This window comes from Phocoena sinus, chromosome 15, assembly GCF_008692025.1.
Source record: "Phocoena sinus isolate mPhoSin1 chromosome 15, mPhoSin1.pri, whole genome shotgun sequence".
Taxonomy (NCBI): domain Eukaryota; kingdom Metazoa; phylum Chordata; class Mammalia; order Artiodactyla; family Phocoenidae; genus Phocoena; species Phocoena sinus.
The window spans coordinates 48,195,341-48,220,920 of NC_045777.1; the positions used below are offsets into that span (position 1 = coordinate 48,195,341).

Below are 25,580 nucleotides of genomic sequence, written 5' to 3' on the forward strand. Positions count from 1 at the left end.
TTTCTTCAAGGAAATATTTATTGCATATTATTAGTGATTCTATTTTACAGCAAAATTAAATGTATACACTTTTCACAAAGAGAAAGTGGAAATCACAATATCTCTCAAATTTATATGCTGAACCAAAGTCCTATTTTCAGAATTCAGCCGTCCATCATGATTTTGGTCCAGGGCCGCCAGTCCATGATTTCAAATAGTTGACGATCCTGGCAGTAATTGGAACAAAATCGTCTCTATATGTGACAACCGTTTCCACATAAAACCCTTTCGGGGGTTCAGACAGTTCATTTCTTGAGACATCCTTTTGTTCTACTTCACCACCTTAAAAAAATAAAAGGAACAGCTGCATCATTAACTTTCATTTTATCTTACTTTACTTTTTAATTGAAGTATAGTTGATCACTAACTTTTAACTTCGGCAGCAGTCATTAGAATTATTAGTAAAGTCTTTGAAATAAAATAAACTAAGGTAAGAATTACCCCCACCCCCATCAGGTTCCTGACACTGTTTTCTTTCTGTAAAAAAGAAAATTTAAATAAGTTTTTTTAAATGACCACTACAGAGATAAATGTTTTAAAATGCTTAATACTGACATGTGCACTTTCAGGCCATTGGTGATCTTCATCACCAAATGTAATCTTCAGCACAGTTTTTACATAAAAAGCTTTACTGAGATAATACTTATTATACAATTAACTCACTTAAAATGTAAATTCAGTTTTTAGTATCTTCAGATCTGTGCAACCAGCACCAAAATAAAGTGTAGAATATTTTCATCCACAAAAGGAAACCCCTTATTTTGTAGCAGTCGCTCCCCGACCAGCTCCTCCCCTTCAGCCCCAGGCAGTCCCTACTCTAGACGAAGCCACAGATTTCCAGAACATTTTTGAAAGCTGAGGGATTTCCTTTTCCTCCCAGCAACTGGGAAGATTTCGGTACTCCTTCGCTGGTGTAAGTCAGCGAAATCGTTTGGTCGCCAAAGGCGACCATGCGACCAAAGCAGGGCTGAAGTTACAGAAGCATCGCCTCTTTAAACCACCATCCAGGGTCTTTGAAATTCCACCTGGAATCTCACGGATTCTTCAAATTCTGAGGATAGGGGCGGCCTCGCTCAATAAACCAGCAAGGTTCGGGGAAGAGGCTCTAATAGGTCGTTGCTGGCAGATTCCACGATAACACGCGGCTCTAAGCACCGCTCCCGGTCTCTTCGCGCGGCACAGCGAAGCCACTTCTGCGACCCCCCGGACACGCCCCACGCAAGGCCGCGCGTCCCCCGGAGGTCCCGCCCGAGAGCCGTACCTGGAGGCTTGCTCTTTCTCTGATTATACAAAAACAAGGAACCCAGCAGGGTCCAGGCGCCCAGTCCGTACAGCATAGACATGCGCCGATACCAAGACAGGGCCTTTTCCGGACGCATGACGCCGCCGGGAATACCTCACTCCTCGGAGTCTCAGGGCGGAGGCGGGCCTTCCGGTGGGCGCGTCACCGCCGCCGCCGCCTCCAATGGGGAGCCGCTCCGGGTTGGCCGCTTTCTGCGCCGGCCCCGATGCATCCTGGAGCGTGTAGTCCGGACGTCGCGCTGGGCAACGCACTCGGGTCAGGCGCGTGGGGTCCGGAGACGATCTTGCCTCCCACGTGACGGGCCCCAATTGACACTTTCTCTCAGGCAAACCTCCCACTTGCAAAGTCCTGCCTTACATAGGCTTTAGGTGGCCCTTGTAAAACTTAATTCCTCCCCTCCTCCAGCTCTCAGGTTTGCGAGGATACTCCGTCTACGCCCCGCAACTCGTCTTCCCCATCTTCCTGCCTGGAGCCCTGTCTGGTGCGCGTGGGTCCCTCCACGTCTGAATTAGCCCCTCCACTGGGCTGTGGGTCCCATTCTTCTCTGCCTTTCAGGGCCCTGGCCCAGCAACTACACTCTGTCCACCTCCATCTCACGCCCTTTTCATTCTGTTGTTCTTTACTCCATCATACAAACGAGTCCGCGCCTCAAAAACAAAAAGTCTCCACTCGATCCACCATCAGCTTTTCTCTTATCCGTACATTTCCTCGAAGCACAATCTACCCCCACTCCAAGAAACCAAACAACTTGAGAGCAAAAGGGATGTGTTGGGCACAGAGTGGATACTCAGTAAACTTCCATAGCCAGTAACTACTTTGCAGCCATAATCAGACGATTTCCAGCGCATACAACTCCACCTGCTCCTTTCATAGCTTCGAAAACATAATTTTCTTCAGAATCTATTTATCCTTCAGGGCTCTTCCCATTTCTCCCACCCTCTAAAAATTGGTGTTTTGCCACACACAAAAATTAACGCTAAATGGATCATAGGCTTAAATATAAAAGCTAAAACTACAAACCGAGAAGAAAAGATCTAACAAAACGATTGGAAATCAACTACATCCAATATAAAATAAAAATTTTTTAAAAAGGCGATCTTTGCCATCTTGGGATAGGCAAAGATTTCTTAGAATACAAAAAGCATAAACCACAAAACAAATATTGGTAAATTGGACTTTTTCAAAATTAAATCTTTTGCTCTTCGAAAGGCAGTTAAGAAAATGAAACAAGCCACAAGATAAAATATTCAAAGTAGGTAGATCTGACAAAGGACTTGTATCAGAATTTATAAGGATATCTTACAATTCAATTATAAAAAGACAGCCAAACTGAAAAACAGGCAACAATCACTTAACTAAAGAAGATATACAAATGGCCAATAAGTACAGGGGCATTGTTAAGTCATCACAGCAATGCAAATTAAAACCACGAGACACCCTTACACACCTATTAGAATGACTAAAAATTATGTTGAGAATACCAAGGGTTGTACGGACTTGGAGCAATCAGACCTCTTACTGGTGGGAACATAAAATATCACAACCTCTTTGCGGTACTGGCAGTTTCTTAAAAATTGAAGTACCCCTACTGTATGAATCAGACATTCGGTTCCTATTCACCCAAAGGAAATGAAAACATTATGTCCACACAAACGTATGTATGTGGGTGTTCACAGAGCTTTATTCGTAAGAGCCCCCAAATGGAAACAACCCAAATGTCTATCAACTAGTGGATGAATAAAGGAAATGTGAGTCTATCACTCCATAATAAAAGGAACTACTGTACTGATCCATGCAATTGCATGGATAAATCTCAGATGGGTAATGCTAAGTGAAAGAAACCAGGCACAAAAGAAACCAGACATAAAATTCTGGAAGCAAATTCATCTATAGTGGGAGAAAGGCGACAAGTAGTTGCCTCCGACCAGGGTGTGCAGAAACGGAAGGACTAAAAGGGGCCTGAAGAAACTTTGGGGGCAGTGGAAATGTTGTGTCTTGATGATGTGATGGTGGTGCTTTCATGGGTGTGCACACCTATTGAAACTCATTGAACTGTACACTTTAAATGGGTGCAGTTTATCGTATATAAATTATACCCCAATAAGGTCGTTAAAACCAAAACAGGAAAATCAGTATTCTGTTCCAAGCTTGCTTCTCTTCTCATACTGAGCAACTTTACTCATGTTATTTACTTTATACGTTTATGACTCTCAAATATACACCACATTCTCCTGAAAGATAAATGCATACTAATCACTGCCAACCTACAGGGCATTTTCAGTTCTACCCCACAAGCTCCTGAAACTCAGAGTGGCCAGGATTGAATTTATCCCTACCCCTACTGCGCCCCAGCCCCCAAAAGGAAAGAAACCTGTCCTGACTCACCCTCTCACCTAACACCTCATCTGTCACCTGTGTCTAAAAGCTGCCTCTGTTGAGGCCTCGGCTGGATTCCAGCCTCCTTCCATCCGGGCTGCCACTCTCCTAACTGATCATTTCAGGAGTTTCCTTGCCTTCAAGATGGAGTTTATAGTTACTAGGCACACTGGCTCAGTGTCTCCCTCTCAAGATGGCTGCTCTCCAAAGAACACTAACACCCACCTCCACGTTCTTTGGAAACAGCCACCAGCACCCACAGGTGGGACCTGCATGGCTCAGGGTGCCCCTCGGCACCTTCACTCATTGTCACTGGAGAGACACCAGAGCCAGCTGGGTCTATCACATTCCTCCTGTCAATTGGAAACAGGCCCAAGGAGGAACAGTTTCAACCCTAAACTGGATACACAGGCTTATGTACTCTTCTATATGATCTACCTCAATTCAAAATTATATCCCAAATATAAGAAAAATATTCTATGGAAAAGGTACAGTAAATAAAAGCCCTAGGCATTTAAAATGTAATTGTTAAACATTTTAAGATAGGAAACCCACCCAGAATTTTGAGCAGAGGTTAAGATGGCAGTAAGTACAAATTCAAAAGATAGAGCATTGGAATCAATCCAGATGGTCCGACAGCCAATTAATAGGCGTTCCCAGCTTTACTTTTCAACATAGCACTCATTAGCTTCTTAAAAAATTATATAATTTACTTCTAATTTTTTAATGTTGGTCTTCCCTACCCAGAATATAAGCTCTGTGAGAATAGGAATTTTTGTTTTATTGGCTACATTCCCAGGCCCTAGAAGACTACTCCAAACATAGCAAATACTGAATAATTATTTGTTGAATGATTGAAAAAATGCCTCCAAAGTTTTGAGATAAAATTATTTTGGGCCTAGATTTTATACTCAGTAAAGCTGTCAGGTATGAAGGCAGAACGGGTTCTGTGAATTATCTCCTGTATGCTCTTTTTAGGAACAGTCACTTAAGGCAGCAAAATGACTTATGAGATAAAAGGAAAACTGCAACTAACCTAGGAGTCCAAACAAAAGAAATTCCTGGACGACAGCTGTCCTAGCAATTGGCCCATGTTAAAAGGGGATATAACCTCTAAACAAGGATGAACTCCACTGAGTAGAATAAGCTGTAATTTTTTTTAAATTGAGGTAACATTGGTTTATAACATTATATGTTTCATGTGTACATTATAATTCAACTTCTGTATGCACTACAGTGTGCTCACCACCATCCAGCACCATATAGTTGACCCCCTTCACCCATTTCACCCTCCCCCACCCCTTCCCCTCTGGTGACCAGCAATCTGTTCTCTGTATCTCAGGTGAGGTAGGAACAGTGCCACTCTAGACCACTCTGCCTCAATGAAGTTTCACATATTTCTTACTTTTCCTTGTCTGTTAATGTTAACAATATCCTTGACAGTAAATGAAGATTAAGTTCAGGAATTACCTCTTGGGGAATTTACTTACAACACACAGAGACCTCAGAAATCAAATTTGTATTAGCATTATTTTAACCGGTGCTTCTTCATCCAGATTTATTTCCTTTCTGATCATTACGATTTTCATGTAAGCAAGCTGCCAAAATACATTAATTCTGATTAGTTCTCTAAAAGTTAGGATACAAAAAGCATATAAACATCTACCGGTACCAAAATGTTTATGACCTTATAATTTTATGGTGTAAAGAAAAGGGCACAGATAAGGAATACAAGCAAATTAAAATCTAGAGTTACATAACACTTCTTTTGATTATTTATTAAAATGCAGCAGAAAAGTAAAAGGAACGTTAAGCCTTTATAAACAACTGTGAGCACAGTGTGACAGTGTTTTCTTCCATTTCCTTCTCATGTCCTCAGCTCAGCAGGCACTGGAGACAGCCAGTTTCTTCAAATGGTCCATGAACACCTGCAGGCTAACGTCATCAGTCAGGATGGGCGCTCCTGTTTCCTGAAGTTTAATGAAAAAGGTTTACTGGCAGGTCTCTTAGAAGCTGGTTGGAATTCAGGCGTTATTAAGGACCCTTCCCCTCACAAAATTAGCAAGTGCTGTCCGTCTGCCAAGAGCACTCCTGCCACCCAGCCCCGTCCTCTGCCTAGCTAATCTTTTCAACTAAAGCATAATTTCCTCACAAAACCCTTCCCTGATCCACTCATATCAGGTCATTCCTGCCACTACAGACAGTTTTGAGCATATGCCCTTCTACTTTACCCCACTGTGTAGTTCTGATGACTCATCCAGGGTCTGGCTCCCAGCAGGCATGAACTCCTGGGGGCCCACACGCCCCATCTCTCATCTTCCCCACCACCCTGATGCAACCAGCTTGATGCTCTTAAATGATCTGCTTACAACAGAAGCTTGGTAACAGCGTATTCACAATGTGTGAATCAGTATCCACTAAACAGATGGATCTCTGCACTATCAAGAAATGCTTATGATTTAATTAACGTTAAGGGGAAAAGTACTGAATAGAAACCTTGATTTCTAACAAGATTCCAATTTGTTAAAAAAATATATACATATGCACACACACAGATATACATGATATATACCTTTTATATTAACTAGAAAGAAGCCAGAAGTACTTAACTCTAGCTAGTAGCATTCTATGTAATTTAAACTTTCTTTCTAAAAATTTTTTTTTACATATACTAGTCTTCTAAAAATGAAACGGTACTACTGTTATAATCAGAAAAGTATAAGCATGATTAAAGTTTTATAAAAGGATTTCTCTGGGAAGAAAGAGTAGATGTACTTTTCCTCATTCCTTCAACTAAGCACAACTAAAACCCCTGGATGTCTTATATAAAACAAACATAAGAAGACTTTGAAAGGTGGTGAAAAGGCAGCAGATTAACTAGCGACCCTGGGATGCAGGGAACCACACAGTGGCCAGTTCCCAGGGCTTCCTTTTTGCCTCATGCATGCACGCCAGACTTGGAGCTGAAAAAGCTGCCAACAGTTATTGAGCACGGACAAAAACTACAACAAAAAGAGCCCACTTTCTCTAGCAAAAGACCAGGGCAGCCTAGCAAGACAGAAAAGGCTGAGCGGATCGTGTAGACTTGCACCCTCACATGGCAGTACTGAGGGACCCAACAATCCCACCAGGGTGGTATCAGAAAAGACCAAGTATGGAGCCAGGGATTTCATCCCTGCTGGCCAGTAAGAAGTCTCCCTGCACCCACGGTGTCCGCAGAGACCACATAGGGAGCCTGGACTTCCACCCCACATCTGGTAGTAAGAAGATGTCCACGCCCCAACCTCTGGGGTGGTATCAGAGAAGGCTTAGTGCAGAGAAAGCACTTTCACCATCACCCACCAGTGACAAGGCCACCTCCACAGGAGAATCAATGGGAACCAGGTGGGGAGCTGGAACTCCCGTCCCCACACACAGTAACAAGAAGTCGCCCTCCACCTCACATGTCAACAGAGGCCAATGGAAAACCTGAACCCATCTCACCTGGCAGAAATGAAACAATGTACCACCCCCTTCCCTGCCAGAGCAGTGTGACAAAAAGACAGCCAAAACAGGTTGAAATCGATCCAGAGTCTCATAACAAATACGAAAATGTCCACGTCTCAATCAAAAATCACTTGTTATGAGGCTTCCCTGGTGGCTCAGTGGTTAAGAATCCGCCTGCCAATGCAGGGGACATAGGTTCGATCCCTGGTCCAGAAGATCCCACATGCTGCAGAGCAGCTAAGCCCGTGTGCCACAACTACTGAGCCTGCGCTCTAGAGCCCATGAGCCACAACTACTGAGCCTGTGCTCTAGAGCCTGCGAGCCACAACTACTGAGCCCACGTGCCACAACTACTGAAGCCCGTGCACCTAGAGCCTGTGCTCCGCAACAAGAGAAGCCTCCGCGAGAAGCCCACGCACCGCAACGAAGAGTAGCGCCCACTCGCCACAACTAGAGAAAGCCCGCGTACAGCAACGAAGACCCAACGCAGCCAAAAATAAATAAAATACATTTATATTAAAAAAAAAATCACTTGTTATACCAAGAGTCAAGATCTCAAAATGAATGAGAAAAAAGACAGTCAACAGGTGTTAACACTGAGTTGACGACGGTGTTAGAATTACCTGACAAAGACTAAAGCAGCCACGACAAAAATGTTTCAAGGAGCAATTAGGAACACACTTGAAACAAATGAAAACATAAAGCATCAGAAAAGAAATATAAGACAAAGAAAATCCAAATGAACATCTTATAACTAAAAAATACAGTAACATATAAAAAGTTTGAATGCAACAGCAGAAAGGGAACAGAGAAAAGAGTCAATAAACTGGAAGATAAAAATAATAGAAAGTACCCAACTGAGCTGTGGAACTACAAATGAACTAACATTTGCATCACTGAGGTCCCAAAGAGAAAGGCAGGCAAGGCAGGCTGAAAAAGTATTGTAGAAATTAATGACTGAAAACTATCCAAGTTTGGCAAAAGGCATAAATATACAGAATCAAGAAGTTGGGCAAATTCCAAATAGGATAAATTCAGAGAAATTCACACAAAAACATATGGTATTTCAACATTTGAAACTAACAAAGAAAAAATTTTGAAAGGGTCCAGAGAAAGATTACATTTTATCAATATTTTTCAACTGCCTAAGAAAAAGGACTGTCACCAGAATCTTATATCCAGAGAAAATATTGTTCAGGATTGAAGAGGAAATCAAGAGATTCTCAAATGAAGGAAAACTAAGAGTCTATCACCAGAAGACTTACCCTGAAAAGAACTGCTAAAGGAAGATTTCTAAACAGAAAGGAAAAGATAGAAGAAGAAACTCTGGAGTATTAAGAAGAAATAAAGGACACAGTAAGCAAAACTACAGATAAAAATAAGAGGTTTTCCATCTTCTCTTAGATTTATAGATTATGGCTGAAGAAAAACTGTAACACTGTCTGATGCACACAGAGAAAACATTTAACACAATTATATCATAAATGGGAGAGGGTAAAGGGACATGAAGTGAGGCTGGGGTAGGTTTTCTATACTTCATTTGAACTGGTAAAAAAGATAACACCAGTAGACCATGATAAGCTAGGTACACATAATGTAATGTAATGCTCTAATATCTAGAGCAACCAAGAATAACCGCTAAAAAATGCTACAAAAAGAGATATACTAAAAAAACCACTGTGAACAAGTTAAAATGGAATTATGAGCAATGTTCAAGTAACCCACAGGAAGGAAGGAAAAAGAAAACAGAGAAATGAAAAGCACAGAAAACAAAAAAATAAAATGGCAGACTTAATAAGCCCTAACATATCAGTAACTACATTAAATATAAATGGTCCAAATAAGCAAATTTATTATGAGCTTAGCAGAGTAGATTAAAAAAATATATAATGATAGAAGCAGGTTGAAAGTTAAAGGATGGAAAGAGGTATATCATGCAAACATTAATTTTTTTGCATAATAAAAAGAATAAAAGATAAGTGTGGGCTTTATAAAGGCCAGATAAAGTAGATAGTAGTGCAAACAAAATTACCAGAGATAGTGGGGACATCATATAATGATAAAGGGGTCAATCCACCAAAAAGAAAGGGCAATCCTAAGTGTGTATGCAACAAACAACAGAGCTGAAAAATATGTGAACAAAAACCTGACAGAACGCAAAAGAGAAACAAACTCACCATTTAGAGTTGGTAACTTCAACATCCTCTCTCAAAAACAGATAGAACTATACAGATAATCAGCAGGGATATGTAAGAACTCAACACCACCAACTAACAGGACTTAATTGACATTTATAGGACAATTTATCCAACAATAGCAGAACGCCTATTCAAGTGACCATGGAACATATGCCAAGACAGACCATATCCTGGGCCATAAAACAAACATCAACAAATTTTTAAAAATTGAAATAATTCAAAGTATATCCTCTAACCACAATGGAATCAAAATAGAAATCAATTAACTGAAGACAACAAGAAAATCTGTGGAAACTAAGCAATTATTTCTAAATAATCCAAGAGTCAAAGAAGAACCCTCAAGATAAATTTTAAAAGAATATATCAAATTGAATGAAAATGAAAATACAACATAATCAAAACCTGTGGGACACAGCAAAAGCAGTACTGCAAAGGGAATTAAGAGCACTAAATGCATACACTGAAGAGAAGTCTCACGTCAATAATCTAAACTCCTATCTCAAGAACCTAGAAAATGAAGGAAATAAACCTAAAGCAAGCAGAAGGAAGAAAATAAGGATTAGAGCAGATATAAATGACATTGAAAATAGACAACAGAACAACAAAAGGAAACAATAAGTATTCAGATTGGAAAGGAAGAAATGAACTGTTCCTACTTGCAGAAGACATGACTGTCTGTAAAAAATCCCAAGGAATCTACCAAAAAACTCCCAAAAGTAATAAGTGACTCAGGAAGGTCACAGGATATTAGACAAGTATACAAAAATAACTTTACTTCTATATATAGATGGTTGCTGACTTATGATTTTTTGACTTTATGATGGTATACAAGCAGTACTGATTCAGTAGAAACCATACACATTTTGAATTGTGGTCTTTTCCTAGGCTACCAACATGCAGTATGATCCTCCCCCGTGATACTGGGTGGCTCCCAGCCACACTGATCATATGGGTCAACCACCAAGACACTCACAACCATTCTGTTTTTCACTTTCAGTACAGCATTCAATAAGTTACATGAGATATTCAACACTTCATTATAAAATACGGTTAGGTGTATTAAATGCATTTTCAAGTTATGATGGATTTATTGGGATGCAATCACATCACAAGCTGAAGAAGATCTGTACTAGCAATGAACAACTGGACGCTGAAATTAAAAGTACAGTACCATTCACAATCACTCAAAAAAAAAAAGAAAGTGAAAATACACAACACCGATGAAAGAAATAAAAATAGATTTAATAAATGTTCAGGGAATTCCCTGGTGGTCCAGTGGTTAGGACTTGGCGCTCTCACTGCCAAGGGCCCAGGTTCAATCCCTTGTCAGGGAACTAAGATCCCACAAGCTGTGCGGCATGGCCAAAAAAAAAAAAAAAATAGTTTATAAGAAACCTGTACAAGGGCTTCCCTGGTAGCACAGTGGTTCAGAATCCACCTGCCAATGCAGGGGACACGGGTTCAAGCCCTGGTCCAGGAAGAGCCCACATGCCACAGAGCAACTAAGCCCGTGCGCCACAACTACTGAGCCTGTGCTCTAGAGCCTGTGCGCCACAACTACTGGATCCGCACGTCTAGAGCCCATGCTCCACAACAAGAGAAGCCACCACAATGAGAAGCCCGCACACCACAACGAAGAGTAGCCCCCGCTCGCCACAACTAGAGAAAGCCCGCACACAGCAACAAAGACCCAACACAGCCAAAAAAAAAAAGAAACTGTAAACAACCCAGCTGTCCTTCAATGGGTGAATGATTAAATAAAATGCAGTATGTCTATACCACACAATACTACTCGGCAAATAAAAAGGAACAAATTACCTATAAATTTGACACTTAAATGAATCTCTAGATAAGTATGCTGAGGGAAAAGAGCCAATCCCAAAAGTTTACGTACCATGTGGTTTCATATATGTAACCGTTTTTTTTTTTTTTAAGTAAATTTATTTATTTATTTTTGGCTGTGTTGGGTCTTCGTTTCTGTGCGAGGGCTTTCACCAGTTGCGGTGAGCAGGGGCCGCTCTTCATCGCGGTGCGCAGGCCTCTCACTGTCGTGGCCTCTCCCATTGCGGAGCACAGGCTCCAGACGCGCAGGCTCAGTAGTTGTGGCTCACGGGCTTAGTTGCTCCGCGGCATGTGGGAATCTCCCCAGACCAGGGCTCAAACCCATGTCCCCTGCATTGGCAGGCAGATTCCCAACCACTGCGCCACCAGGGAAGCCCTATGTAACCGTTTTTGAAAAATTGAAGTATAGCTGATTTACAATGTTGTGTTAACTTCTGGTGTACAGCAAAGTGATTCAGCTATACATACATACATATATTCTTTTTCATATTCTTTTCCATTATGGATTATTACAAGATATTGAATACAGTTCCCTTTGTATGTAACACATGTTAACTTTTTAATGACAAAATTATAGAAATAGAAAACAGGAGATCAGGAGAGAAGTGAGTGTAACTATAAAAGGGCAACATGAGAGATCCTCGTGCTGGTGGAAATGCAAATCTTAATGTCCTGGTTATGATACTGTATAACAGTTTTGCAAGATGTTACCACGGAGGGGGTGGGGGGACTGGGCAAAGAGCAAAGGGGATCTCTCTGTATTGTTTCATACAACTGCATATAAATTTACAATTACTTCCCAAAAAATGTTATAAGAAAACAGAATGAAAGAAAAGACTCATTTGAGGGAGACATAAATGCTAGGAATAATTAGATAAAGAAGGAAATTGGGGGCTTCCCTGGTGGCGCAGTGGTTGAGAGTCCGCCTGCCGATGCAGGGGACACGGGTTCATGCCCCGGTCCGGGAAGATCCCACATGCCGTGGAGCGGCTGGGCCCGTGAGCCATGGCCGCTGAGCCTGCGCGTCCGGAGCCTGTGCTCCACAACGGGAGGCCACAACAGTGAGAGGCCCGCGTACCGCAAAAAAAAAAAGGAAGGAAATTGGAGCCTAAAAAGTGAAGAGGAGGCAGAAAGAATGGTGAGCGTGAGTCCATGTGTTTGCCTTGCACTCCCGGGGGAGACAGAAGTGTGGGGACTCTGGGCAATGCCACTGTGTCTCCGAGGGAAGCACGTGGAGGCCACAGTTCAGTGTTCTGTCCTCTGGCCTGAACCTGTCAGACTCTGCTGTATACTGCAGAAGGGGATCCACACAGGGCATGTCCCCACCCCCAACCTATACAGAAATCCCTAGTCGCCCCTTATCCAGGGTGGGCAGCTTCCAAGACGCCAGTGGCTGCCTCAAACCACAGGTAGAACAGAACCCTGAACGTACTAAGGTTTTCCTGTACAGGTGCTAATTAACATTGGCATATACAGTGTGGAAACACTGGACAAAGATAACGCACTCCCCAGGTAGGAGGGAGCGGGAAGGTGTGAGATTTCACCAGGCTACTCAGAATGGTGTGTAATTCAAAACTAATGCATTATTTCTGGAATTTTCTGACCACAGCTGACCTCAGATAACTGAAACCTTGTAAAGCAAAAATATGGATAATGAGGATTACTGTATTATTCAAAGTTTTCTTCCCAGCAAAATACCCAAGTTACTCTGTCTCTGGGCCAAAAGGGATTCAATTCAATAGATGTGTAGATTTATTTATTTATCTTTTCTTTTTCTTTTGGCCACACCTTGCAGCTTGCAGGATCTTAGTTCCCCAACCAGGGATCGAACCCGGGCCCTGGCAGTGAAAGCGCCGAGTCCTAACCACTGGACCACCAAGGAATTACCCAATTTGTAGAATTTAAAAACAAGTTTTTAAAAAAGCAGCCTGGCCTCCTCCTCAAATACCTGACAATTACTCACCTGTCCCCAAGCATACAGGTTATTGTGTGTCTGAGATGGATTCACTTTGGACAAAAGGAAGCGAGCCTTTAAAAAAAAAACGAGAGAGAGATTTAGATTTAAAGATTAAAAGTGGCATTAATAATAGTGTAATAGAAAAAAAAGATTTTACATTTTTTGTTAAAGATTTTACATTTTTTTGTTAAATTAGAAACGTTTTACCACATAGGAACCCATTTCTTTAGTTTAAGCCCAAAGTTTCTCCGTTTATTAGGGTTCCTAAAACATGAAGTGTATTTCATTCTGGCAATCCACTACCTTACACCAACATATTCTGACCACTCATTTAAAAAGAAGTCATATTTGGAAGCTGACCTGTATGTCAGTTTATGTCACCATATAAGATACGAACCAGGCAGTTTGGATTTATAGCCATGAGAATGCATAATAAAGCCAACAGAGCATCAGGGCCGGGCTGGGCTCGCTCACCTGGCTGCCTCCGTGCTCCGTGTTGATGTACCGTGGCATGGGGAAGCGCGCGTGCAGGATCTCCTGAGCATCGTCCAGGGGTGCCTGCAGAAGGTGCTTGAAGTTTTCGTACTCAGGCATGTCCTGGTAGCCTGCTTTCTGCCACTGGGCTATGGTCTACACCAAAACAAAGAAATAAAAACTACCGTGGAGGTGCTGTGATGACAACCTTCTCTGACGCCCCTGACATTCTAACGTCCCACCCAGAACTTGTTTCCAGTGACAAAGTCTTCTGTCGAGAGAGATGAGTGTCCGAGGGGAGCCATGTGGAGCTGTCCAGGAGCATGAGTAAGCCGAGCACTGCGTCCACGACACTGCCACCTACACAGTCCCGCCAGAAATGTCAGTGCCCACCACACCTCCCCTCCCCTTTCTAACTGTACTGACAAACACCCCGGATCGGGTGCCCCAAGGAGCCCTGGGCTCCCCTGCTTTCCACCTCCCCCGCTATCACTCGGTCTAGCCCTCACATCCTCACCACCCCTGGTAGGGAACGGGGTTTGCCGGCTTCCTATACAGAGCCCACTGTCCTTTCTTTTTCCTGGTGGTACACATCTCACGCCCTCCTCCAGTGCACGGCAGTCCCACGGGCGGGTGGGACCGACTACACCCCAACCCCTGCTCCCCTGGGCCCCGAGCCTCTTGGTGGTGGAGATAAACTGTAAGAATCAAAGCATGTGTGTTAATTAGGCAACAAGCAGAAGGCAATACACCAAAGTGTGGAAAGGAAAGACTGTCTCCCCAACTAAACATGGTGTCTCAATCCTTCTTTCATTCCCGTCAGCAACTGTGTTAGGAAACACACCTTAATCACGCCGGAAATGAAGAAATACTCACTGACTGATTAATATATCTTTATAACTAAATGGAAGTGCTTTCACATGTTATTTGGGGGATACTAAAAAAGAAAGCAATGGAGAAAGAAAATGGAGTAAGAAGACCTAAGAAGTGAGGAATGTGTTCTGGAAACAGAACTGCTGTCAGGAGACCAGCCTGCTCTCACCTCCGCTGCGGCGCCAGCGCCGTTTCCCAGGTCTTAATTTCTGACTGGCTGGCGACATGGAGGGAATGCCCATCGGCTTGCTTGGGACCAAGAGTTCATAAGAACCCCCACAATCAGAAGGCTTAGGACTTTTAAAGGGCGAGAGCGAGGTCATCTGCCTTCATCTTTAGAACCTATCCCTTGCACACAGAAGGTGCTCAATCAACGTGTAAAGGAACAGGATAGCGGCTGTAGTCAGAGATGTCTATAAGGGATGAGCTGAAGACACAGGAAGCTCCTGAAGGCATCAGTGGAAACAGCAGCTGGTCGGTCACCCAGCCTTAAGTCTAGGACCACTACCGATGACCTGGCACCTGTGGCCAAGTGGCTAGCAAAGTGGCTGTTAATACGCTGAAAACAGTTTAAAGTTATAAAATGCCTGTTAGTATTAGAAAAACCATTTCTTTCTAGGGCATTAAAGAATGCTGAAACACAATTTACATCTTTTCAGGACATTTGAAATCACTTCTAATGTACAGACACCAGGAAGTCAAGTCAGTTGCCCAAGCAATGTACTAAAGGTAAAAAATGTACAATAGACAAAAAAGAGAATATATCCATGAATATAACACTCAGTTAAAGGATTTTCTCCTGAGGAGCCATTCCTTTCCTTAGGGCATGAACGTCTTTGAGAAAGAAATGCATGCTGCCCTGAACACCATCCACAGCCATCCTAGGGATCCAGAGACCTGGCATAAGGTTCACTGGGCCACATTATCTCAGAGAAAAAACTCTAGTCGCAAACTTAGCAGTATTTACTAGCGACTGTAACATAACTCTGAAAGGACAGTGTGAATATAAAAAGTTTACTGACGAAAAGTAAACTGATCTTGCCTGACAACTCAGAAAGCAATAAAGCATAGTGATTTAAAAGGACCACCTGAAAAACAGTATGGAGGTTTCTCAAAAAACTAAAAACAGAACTACCATATGACCCAGCAATTCTACTCTCCTGGGTATATATCCGTAAAAAACAAAAACACTAATTCGAAAAGACACATGCACCCCAATTTTCATAGCGGCATTATTTATAATTGCCAAGATATGGAAGCAACCTAAGTGTCCATCAACAGATGAATGGATAAAGAAAATATGGTAGATATATAAATGGAATACTACTCAGCCATAAAAAAGAATGAAAATTTGCCATCTGCAACAACATGGATGGACCTAGAGGGTATTCTGCTAAGTGAAATAAGTCAGACAAAGACAAATACTGTATGATATCACTTACAAGTGGAATCTGAAAAATGTAACTAGTGATGTAACAAAAAACAAGCAGACTCACAGGTATAGAGAACAAACGAGTGGTCTGTGGAGTGGGGGGCAGTGTATATACAGGTGGGGGAGTGGGAGGTACAAACTACTGGCTCAAGGATGTGTTGTACAACATGAGAAAAGTAACCTTTAAAAAGTGTATAGGGCTTCCCTAGTGGCGCAGTGGTTGAGAGTCAGCCTGCCAATGCAGGGGACACGGGCTTGTGCCCCAGTCCAGGAAGATCCCACATGCCGCAGAGCGGCTGGGCCCGTGAGCCATGGCCGCTGAGCCTGCGTGTCCGGAGCCTGTGCTCCGCAGCAGGAGAGGCCACAACAGTGAGAGGCCCGCGTACCGCAAAAAAACCCAAAAACCCCCCCCCCCAAAAAAACAAAAGCAAAACAAACAAAAAAAAAAACAGTGTATAAAAAATTAGGGAATTCCCTGGTGGTTAGGACTCCACGCTTTCACTGCCGAGGGCACAGGTTCAATCCCTGATCAGGGAATTAAGATCTCACAAGCCTTGCAGCATGGCCAAAAAAAAAAAAAAAAGCTGCATAAAAATTAAAAAAAATAAAAGGACAACCTGAAGTTTACATATAGCAAGTAATATTAAAATTACTAAATATACAAATACCACCCTTTTTCCGGGTCCTGAAAAGGAATGTTATTCACTAGCATAAAAGCCACTATACTCATTATAATAAACTGTGGGTTTTCTAAGCTCAAATTCTTTTTTCAAATGTCATAAAATTAGTAAATTAGTAAAATATGATAGGAAGAAAGAAATTAACTTCATCTTACCTCACCAAGATAAATGACAATTTGGAAGAATGTGTCCATCAGCAAAATTCTGTCAGCTAGAATGCTGCTACTGTCCAGGAGCACAGGCTGAAGCAAAAGGGAGAGATGGCATGGGTCTTCCCTCGGTGTCCACACGGCCACCCGCCAACCCCACACCCAGCAGGGAGGGTCTCATCTTCGTGCCAAATTCCCACATTCTGCTCCCTGACTAGGCAGTTCTAGATTTCAACTTTGTAGAAAACACAGGCTCCAAATAATCTCTCATCAACGGGGAAGTGAGATGAATATTATCATCTTTTGCTCTAGGAACCAGAAATAATTCCAAATTTTCTCAGTTTTGTGCTAGAAATATATTCTATCAGAGACACATTTCTCTAAAATCTACTGCTGTAGATGACAGAGAACTCCAATGCCTACATGAAAAAGAACATCCTTTAATACAAATTTTAAAGTTTCCTACAAAATACATTTGACTATGACTTTTATTTCAATAAGAAAAGTAACTTAAACTTACATTCATTAAGCAAAATTTGAAAATTTCTACTCAAGAACAACAAATATTGAAATTTTGGTTTATTTCCTTATAGTTTTTAATTCTTGCAGGCTTTTAAAGTCATAATTTAGAAAAGTTTCTACTTTTTTATTTAACATAAGGATTTATTTTATTATGTTACATAAACTTTGTGAATATTTCTTAGACTACTTAATTTTCCTGCTATTGAACATTTAAATTGTTTTCTAATTATACACATCCTATGACTTTTTCCTATGCACATTTTTTTAATACTCAGAAATAATGTTAAATTACTATAAAGACTCAAAGTTTTCTTTTTTACAGTTTGGCTCTAAGAGTAAACGTGCTAGAAAACAGTCTGTATTAGGTGATTCCAACTGTGGGAGAAGCACTCACAGCGGCCCTTACCTCTGGCGGCCCGTGGAAGGAATAGGAGTAGAGGATGGGCTGGATCATGATGAGGGACTGGGTTAGGTCCTGTCGGGCAAAGTGGTGTCGATAATACGACGACTCATCAGGGCTGTTGTTGAAGACTTGAAGAAACGGAGACCTCCTCAGATGGAACATGAACTGCATTTACAGAGAAAAAGACAAATGCACACAGCTGTCACCTTCCTAGACACCCAGAGAGCAGACCTGCCCCCGCCCTGGAAACAGGAGAACCCAGCCCTTAGGAACAAGGCCTCTGGGTTCAATGAACCAGAGTGGAATGGCAGCCCCGGGGGCCAGGGAGGAGGGAGGGGAGAGCTGCTGTTTAATGGTACAGAGTTCAGGTTCGTGAGATGAGAAAGTTCTCAAGATTCCATGCTCAACAATCAGACATACGTAACACTACACCACACCGCACACTTAAACGGTTAAGGTGGTCAATTTTATGTTATGGGGTTTTCACTACAATTAGAAATAAACATAATTTTTAGAAAAAGAGGGGGCCCTCTGGGCATGTCAAAGCTTCTGCATGAAAGAGGCAAGGCAAAGCACTGCTTTCTGGAGTCACCGGGCCAGGTCGCAGAGCAGTTTCCGCTCTGAAGAGGTCACAGTCCTGTGGGGAAAAGGCGCACTAAGGGCCCCAGCACAGGAAAGTCCTGGTATGATGGGGTAGGGGTGGAGGTGCAGCAGGAGTGTCCCCAAAGCCACTGGGGCCTAAAAGACGTGCGAGAAGAAGCCAGAGGCAGCGGAGGGACGCCAGGCACAGTGACAGCACAGGAGAGGCCAGAGTGCTGAGACAGAGGCAGAGCGCTCGGAGTGAGGAGCTCAAGGGAGAAAAGGCCAGGAGTCGCCACTGCAGACAGAGATGCATTCCTTCCAGCCCCCAAGGAGCAGGGGCGGGAGAGCAGCTGTTAGCTCACGCTAAAGAGCTGCCAGAAGATGAAAATGACCTGCCTTGAGAAGTACAAAGCTTCCTGAGAGGGACTTCCCTGGTGGCACAGTGGCTAAGAATCCGCCTGCCAATGCAGGGGACACAGGTTGATCCCTGGTCCAGGAAGATCCCACATGCTACAGAGCAACTAAGCCCGTGCTCCACAACTACTGAGCCCGCGCGCCTAGAGCCTGTGCTCCACAACAAGAGAAGCCACTGCAATGAGAAGCCCGCGCACCCCAACGAAGAGTAACCCCCACTCGCCGCAACTAGAGAAAGCCCGTGTGCAGCTTTGAAGACCCAACGCAGACAAAAATAAAACAAACAAAGCTTCCTGAGAAGCTTTTAAATATAATGAATTGTAGGTTCCTAAATTATGACCCAGGCTGATACTCGGCACATCCTACGTACAGGGCACAGAGCGCTGGACAAGAATGATCGAATCCCCTTGACAAGCCACGAGGAAAGCTCTCTTACCACCCCTAGTTCACAGGCAAGGAGACCGAGGGGCAGGCAACTTGCCCAACACCCCTCGCCACTGAGCGGTAGGGCCGGCCTCTGCTCCAGGCTGCCTGGCTCTGGACCTCTATGCTACACGCTTCAACAGAAAGAATCTAAGAAATCATCTAAATTTGGTGGTTTTCAAACTGCCCTCCGAGCCTTAGCGGATCCTCGGGGCCCAGGGGTGCAGGTCACCACGTCTGTCTGCTCTCTGTGCTGGCTGTTGAGAGGCTTCTCTTGAAGAAAAGAGTCCCCAGCTTTAGAAAGACTGCATGCCACTTCCCAGACCAACTCCACCCTTCTGAAGAGGCTCGGGACCTCATCCAAGACCGGCAGCAACACAGCCAGCACTGGAACCCGGTTCAGCCCTGACCCTGGCCGGGCCCGGCCTCTTTCCACGGCACCGTCCAGCCTCAACTGCTCGGGTACAGGACAGACAGGCACACGGCGGGGACTGCAGAGCCTTACTCTGGGCTGAGCGTCCAGTGGGGAGACCTCTGAAGCCCCCCTCCTTCAGCCCTGAGTCCAAGCTGCACAAGTTCATGACTGAGGCCTGCGTCCACTTGCCAAATCGAGTATTCAAAAAGGTAATACCCGATGGAGTATCAAAGTCCTAACAAGTTCACTTAAGCTTGAGAGTTTGCTTCTTCCTACTTATTCCTCATTAAGGCATCCTTGAGGGAGGAGGGGAAAAAGGTTGAGTCTGCCTCCAGTTCTGGGGAAGCTGCATCTGTGAGGGCCCCGACCCGCACACCCCGGGCCCAGCTGCGGAGCTGGCTCCTTGGCCGCCAAGCCAAACGGCTGCCTGGCCCGTGGCAGACCCAGGGTCAGCCAGCCTCGCCCCTGAAGCGGAGCTGAGCCCCAGCTGCCACACTTACAGACGAGGGTAGAGGCTCAGAAAAGGCAGCACCCAGACCCCCGGTTGTGGTGTCTCGCTCCACCACCCCCTCCCGGCTCCGAATGGTTCCACACACCTGGTCCCCGCCACGCCCGGGTCTTCACAGTCACGACGCAGCACAGCCACTACAGACATGTCAACAATGTCCACCATGGTAACTGTGGTCTCATTTTGCTGCGTTCATGTTCACATGTGACCGTCCACCCAGGAACTTCTACAAATCAGAGGTCGTGTTGTGGCCTCACAGCAACAATCCTGTTTTGCCTTCTCCCCAAAGTCTGTGCACCTGCTCTCTGCGTGTCACCCGCGTCTTTCGTGGGGCTCAGGCACTGTCTGGCCTTGAACTGAACGACCTCATCACCTCCAAATGGAGTCTCAAAACACACAGAGTCCTGACTTGACCCCGAGAGCAGCGAGTTTTATATCTATCACTTTCTTCTTTAGTTATTTTAAAAAACATATATTACTTACCTGAGGATATAGAGAGAAGGAATCTGATAACCTAAAAGATGCGGGGTCTTCTTTGGTATATTGTCCAAACTTCTGACACTATTGAGAGAAAATAGAAAAAAACAACAACAACACACAGAAAACCTAAGTGAGTGTCACCTGAGAACTCCCTGGAGTAGGAGGGCCATGCCCCACTCTCAGCTCCGCCCCTGCCTGCCAGAGTTCCAGCCCAGCCCCCCGCAACACCCAGGGGATGTTAAATGCAGATCTGGGGGCAGGGGTGCTGAAGGCCCCACGTTCTAAGCAGCTTCCAGGCGATGCCGGCCGAGGCTGCTCCAACAGCGAGGGGCTTGAGAAGCCTTCTCAGGCGCCTCTTCCATAAGAAAATCCTCCAGGACTCTGACATCCTAGCAGTTACAGACAGGCCTAATGTTCTATTATTCTACAACTCCATTTTCTTCTCCTCTCACAGGCAAATCTCTGAACATTTTCTCTTCCTGCCTTTATTTCCTCTTCATGTCATACTTCATTTCACCAGGGAGGCAGATGCCCACCATCTAAAGAGAGCTCATCTCTGGGAGTGACCCTCTTCCGACCGCATCCTTGCACAGACCTCACCTTCCTCAACTCCCTGCCACCGTGAGCCATGTGACTCCCCAAACCTCCTGACCCCTCTCCTTCAGCCGCTGCAGCAGTGCCTTCCTACATCCTGTCACCTCTGACTGATTTTCTTTGCCTCATCCGACAGCCCGTCTCCCTACCTCCTCCTGACGACGGTGGGCTCCTCTGAGGTTAGTTCCTGGCCCTCTGCTCCCATCCTTCTTGCCTTGGCTACACATGACATGACGGCCAGGCTAGAGTCACCCAAATCCCTCCCCCACATGCAGTGCTGACCTCCGACCGGAGCTCCTGTCAGGACCTATCCTAACTACAGGGTGGCTTTCCTTGGACATGCAAGTTCACATTCAAAATAAATTAAACTAGTACATTAGAAAAGGGGATTCCCCTCCCTCCCCCCTCACAGCTGCTCTCCTTTCCTGTTTCCCACTGCTCCATCATTCTTGCAGTTGCCCACACTTAAAACTTGAGTTAGCGTTGATGTTTTTCTTTTTTTTTTTTTTCCGGTACGCGGGCCTCTCACTGTTGTGGCCTCTCCCGTTGCGGAACACAGGCTCCGGACGCACAGGCTCAGCGGCCATGGCTCACGGGCCCAGCCGCTCCGCAGCATGTGGGATCTCCCCGGACCGGGGGACGAACCCGTGTCCCCTGCATCGGCAGGCAGACTCTCAACCACTGCGCCACCAGGGAAGCCCCATGTTTTTCATTTTTGATTCCATGTATAGTTCGACCAAGTTTGGTCAATTCTTCTCTCGGCATACAGCCTGATTCCAAAGCTTCTCTCCCCTCCAACTGTACCACCGCCACCTTGGTCTCAGCTCCCTGGAGCCGGCGAAATCCTCCGCTGGCCTCCGTAACAGCAGCCCTTTTGCCCTCCGATTTACCTTATACAGGGGTGGTGAATGCAGTGTGAACACAGCATCATGCCGCTCTCACGCCCCCGCCTAAGAACCACACTTAACCCTTCCCCTCTAACACCCAGGCAGAGACTTCACTTTACAGTCAAGGCACTGCTCAAGCGACCTGCACCTGCACTGCTGCTCCCCCACCGTAGTCGCTGGTCACCCGTGACAGCGGCCTCTCCAGGGTCCCCAGCATGAACTGAATGCCCAGCTACACCCCACAGGCTTGTGGGTGCTGGGCCCTCCACTTGGCAAGCCTTGCCTTCTACTCTCTTTAAAAAGACTTGACTCAAGGCTCACTTCCCACCAGAAGCCTTCGCCAACCACTTGGACTCTCTGCTCAATTTCAAATTACGTTCGCAATGCTGACATTCCCTGAAAAAATGATTCTGTGGGACAGCAAGGGCACACACAGGGCTAAACAAAGTTAAATAAGTTTTGTTAGTGTGCTTTTCAGGACCTTTGATCACTAACACGTGCTGTGAATTTACAAACAGTAAGATCATAAGGTATCTCAATTATTGATTTATTGCTTCGTGTCTCCAAACTTACCCTTTTCGCCGGCTGTGAGATGGATCTGGGGCCCTTAAATATTTTTCCCCAGCCAGGGCACTACGTTAGGCTTGGTCAGCAGATGGTTGCAGCGTCTTCACGCAGCACTGGCGCCTGCAGCCCCCCAGCCCCGTTCGCCCCTGCTGAGACGTCTCCTGGTGAACCGTTTTCTCGGTGCCACAGAGGGTGAATTTCTACTAAGTTCCTCCAGCAGGCACCACGGCAACATCTCTGCTCTAAGAGACCCAACAAGCCATGGCCCTGCCCCACCTGGGGCTCCGTCAGCCCTGGGAGGATGCGGGTCTTGTTGGGGTGCTCTACCTCAGCCTGGAAGTAGCACCCCTCAGATCTACTATCCTGTATCCTTCAGACTTCTCTTTACCTCTTACTAGCCAATCCCTCATTATTCTAATCCCCTGTTGTGACACTAATTCTTTATATAACACTCCCCACCGTTTAAACTACCGCGTGGCTTCTCTCTCCTGATTAGACCCAGAATGACACATCAGGCATCTCCTCACACTCACTGGGCCATGGACCCCTACTTCCCCCCAAACCCTCCAAGATCTAGAGGGAAAACAGAGAACCACAGGATACACAGAGACTCATCTAAGTCAACCCTCAACACACTCAGATTTGTACCATTACCTAAATGGCCTGTGTGTGGTGTTTCTTCCCAACTGTAACATGAGCCCTTGGGGGAGATGCATATTTAACACTTCGTTTACAACATTCTCAGAATGTCTGGTGTTTGGCATGAGGTAAGCCACTAATAAAATTCTTATTTACTGGCTGTATAAAATAATAGGCTTAAACAACAGTTTTCTCAAAAGTAGACCAGAGACCAAGACTGAACGTAGTGCCACTGTCCCCAGCTCACCAGTCGGATGAGCTGTCGGTCCAGCCACCGGAGCACATCTGGCCCCTCCTCCGACTCCGCTCGGAACACTCCCAGCCGCGCCATCAGGACCGCTGCAGCCTCCTGGTCAAACGCTGCTTCGATGTGTTTGAGCTGACTCTGTGCATCTGCCCAACTGACCATTCCAGAGTGAGTGCTGTGCTTGCGTGCGGGAGAGGCCTGGGAGCCGGCTCTCCAGTAAGACACAGACGTGGGTACAGGACACAGGGGTGTGTGTGTGTGTGTGTGTGTCTGACCATTCCAGAGTGAGTGCTGTGCTTGCGTGCGGGAGAGGCCTGGGAGCCGGCTCTCCAGTAAGACACAGACGTGGGTACAGGACACAGGGGTGTGTGTGTGTGTGTGTGTGTGCGTGTGCGTGTGTGTGTCTGACCATTCCAGAGTGAGTGCTGTGCTTGCGTGCGGGAGAGGCCTGGGAGCCGGCTCTCCAGTAAGACACAGACGTGGGTACAGGACACAGGGGTGTGTGTGTGTGTGTGTGTGTGTGTGTGTGTGTGTGTGTGTCTGACCATTCCAGAGTGAGTGCTGTGCTTGCGTGCGGGAGAGGCCTGGGAGCCGGCTCTCCAGTAAGACACAGACGTGGGTACAGGACACGGGGGTGTGTGTGTGTGTGTGTGTGCGTGTGCGTGTGTGTGCGCGCGCACATAATCTGTTCCTGTATTTTTACTTACACACACACACACACACACACTCACACACTGGAATATTACTCAGCCATGAAAAAGAATGCAATTCTGCCGTTTGCAACAACATGAATGGACCTGGAGGATATTATGCTTAGTGAAATAAGTCAGACAGAGAAAGACAAGTACTAAATACTCTGTGTTACCACTTATATGTGGAATCTAAAAAATGAAACAAACGAATATAACAAAACAGAAACAGACTCACAAATATAGAGAACAAATTAGTGGTTACCAGTGGGGAGAGGGAAGGGGAGAGGGGCATAAGAGGTAAAAACTACTATGTATAAAATAAATAAGTTAAAAGAATATACTGTACAGCATAGAGAATATAGCCAACATTTTGTAATAACTTTAAATGGAGTATAAACTATAAAAGTTTCAAACCACTATATGATACACCTAAAACTAATATAATATTGTAAATCAACTATACTTCCAAAAAACTTTTTTTTCAAAATAAAATAAAGTAAAATAAAATGAATGAGGTAGAGGCTTTTATGCACTGACATGGAAGGTGTCCTTGACACATTCTTGCGAAAATCTTATGAATATCTTCACATAAGCCATCATGTATATAATATACACACGTGGTCTATAACTGCACAGAAATGGGATTGTGAAGTTACATGTCACATGTCAGTACAGTGATAGCATTTTACCTCTGGGCAGAGTGGGAGAAACCCATTCTTTACATACTTGTGTGCTGCCTGAATCTTTTATAAAGAGGGTATATTTATAGGTCATTTATTTCATAAATAATGAAAAATGACTTTTAATGAACTTATTCCTACTGAAAGGAGAGTCTTCTAAGCCGGCAGTGCCTCCTCCTCGTCCTGCTCTGATCAAATGAGCCAGTGAGGGCTGGTGAGAACCATTCACTCGGCGGAATCACAGAGATAAACTACTAGATGTTAGATTCTCTCTCCATAGCAAAAAGCCAGAGGTTCAGCGGAGAGGAAGCCGGGGCCACTCACTTGCGGGCGATGGTAGTCACGCGGATGCGCCGCTGGGTGCTGGAGTGCTGGTAGTGCGTGACGAACTGGATGGCGCCGCGGCCCCCCTGCGGGATCGGGGCGTTGTGCTACAGGATGAGAGGCCAGCACCCATTACCGTCACCACATGACCCCACACAAGCGGTCACAGAGCCTGTGCACTCGTCCTAAGACGATTGACAGGGCAGCGACGGCAAGGTTCTTGATGCGTTCTGAATGGTCCACTTAAATTCGGGGCATTTCACTGTTTGCAACTTTTACCTCAAAAAAGAGAACCATATGGAAATAAATACTGAACGTGAGTTGATATACACGTTGAAGGGTTTAGGGATGAAAGACACTGGTGACTGCAATTTGCTTCGAAATGCATCCAAAC

At 44.9% G+C, this 25,580-nt stretch overlaps 2 protein-coding genes and 1 non-coding gene across 6 annotated transcripts in view; 1 reads left to right on the forward strand and 2 right to left on the reverse strand.

Annotated features, from left to right (window-relative positions):
* SMIM26 (small integral membrane protein 26) lies at window positions 1-1,467 on the reverse strand. Its single transcript, XM_032604641.1, has 2 exons — window positions 1,301-1,467; window positions 1-321 (listed from the first exon to the last, which is right to left on the reverse strand). Exons 1-2 carry the CDS (start codon window positions 1,416-1,418, stop codon window positions 155-157), a joined length of 285 nt encoding a protein of 94 aa, XP_032460532.1. The 5' UTR covers window positions 1,419-1,467; the 3' UTR covers window positions 1-154.
* A 3,753-nt stretch (window positions 1,468-5,220) lies between these two features.
* SEC23B (SEC23 homolog B, COPII coat complex component) overlaps window positions 5,221-25,580 on the reverse strand; it is a 40,157-nt gene continuing 19,797 nt past the window's right edge. For 3 of the 4 annotated variants that reach the window (XM_032604637.1, XM_032604636.1, XM_032604639.1), the window contains exons 13-20: window positions 25,187-25,293; window positions 23,491-23,644; window positions 20,560-20,637; window positions 17,738-17,899; window positions 16,816-16,902; window positions 13,676-13,831; window positions 13,208-13,273; window positions 5,221-5,688 (exon numbers count right to left, since the gene is read on the reverse strand). In XM_032604637.1, the coding sequence (XP_032460528.1) occupies window positions 5,599-5,688; window positions 13,208-13,273; window positions 13,676-13,831; window positions 16,816-16,902; window positions 17,738-17,899; window positions 20,560-20,637; window positions 23,491-23,644; window positions 25,187-25,293 (900 nt within the window). In that variant the 3' untranslated portion in view covers window positions 5,221-5,598. The remainder of the gene's footprint in view (window positions 5,689-13,207; window positions 13,274-13,675; window positions 13,832-16,815; window positions 16,903-17,737; window positions 17,900-20,559; window positions 20,638-23,490; window positions 23,645-25,186; window positions 25,294-25,580) is intronic. The other variant, XM_032604638.1, reaches the window with a different exon arrangement.
* Window positions 10,664-10,736, forward strand: TRNAE-CUC. Its single transcript has one exon. It is a non-coding gene; the product is annotated as a tRNA-Glu (tRNA).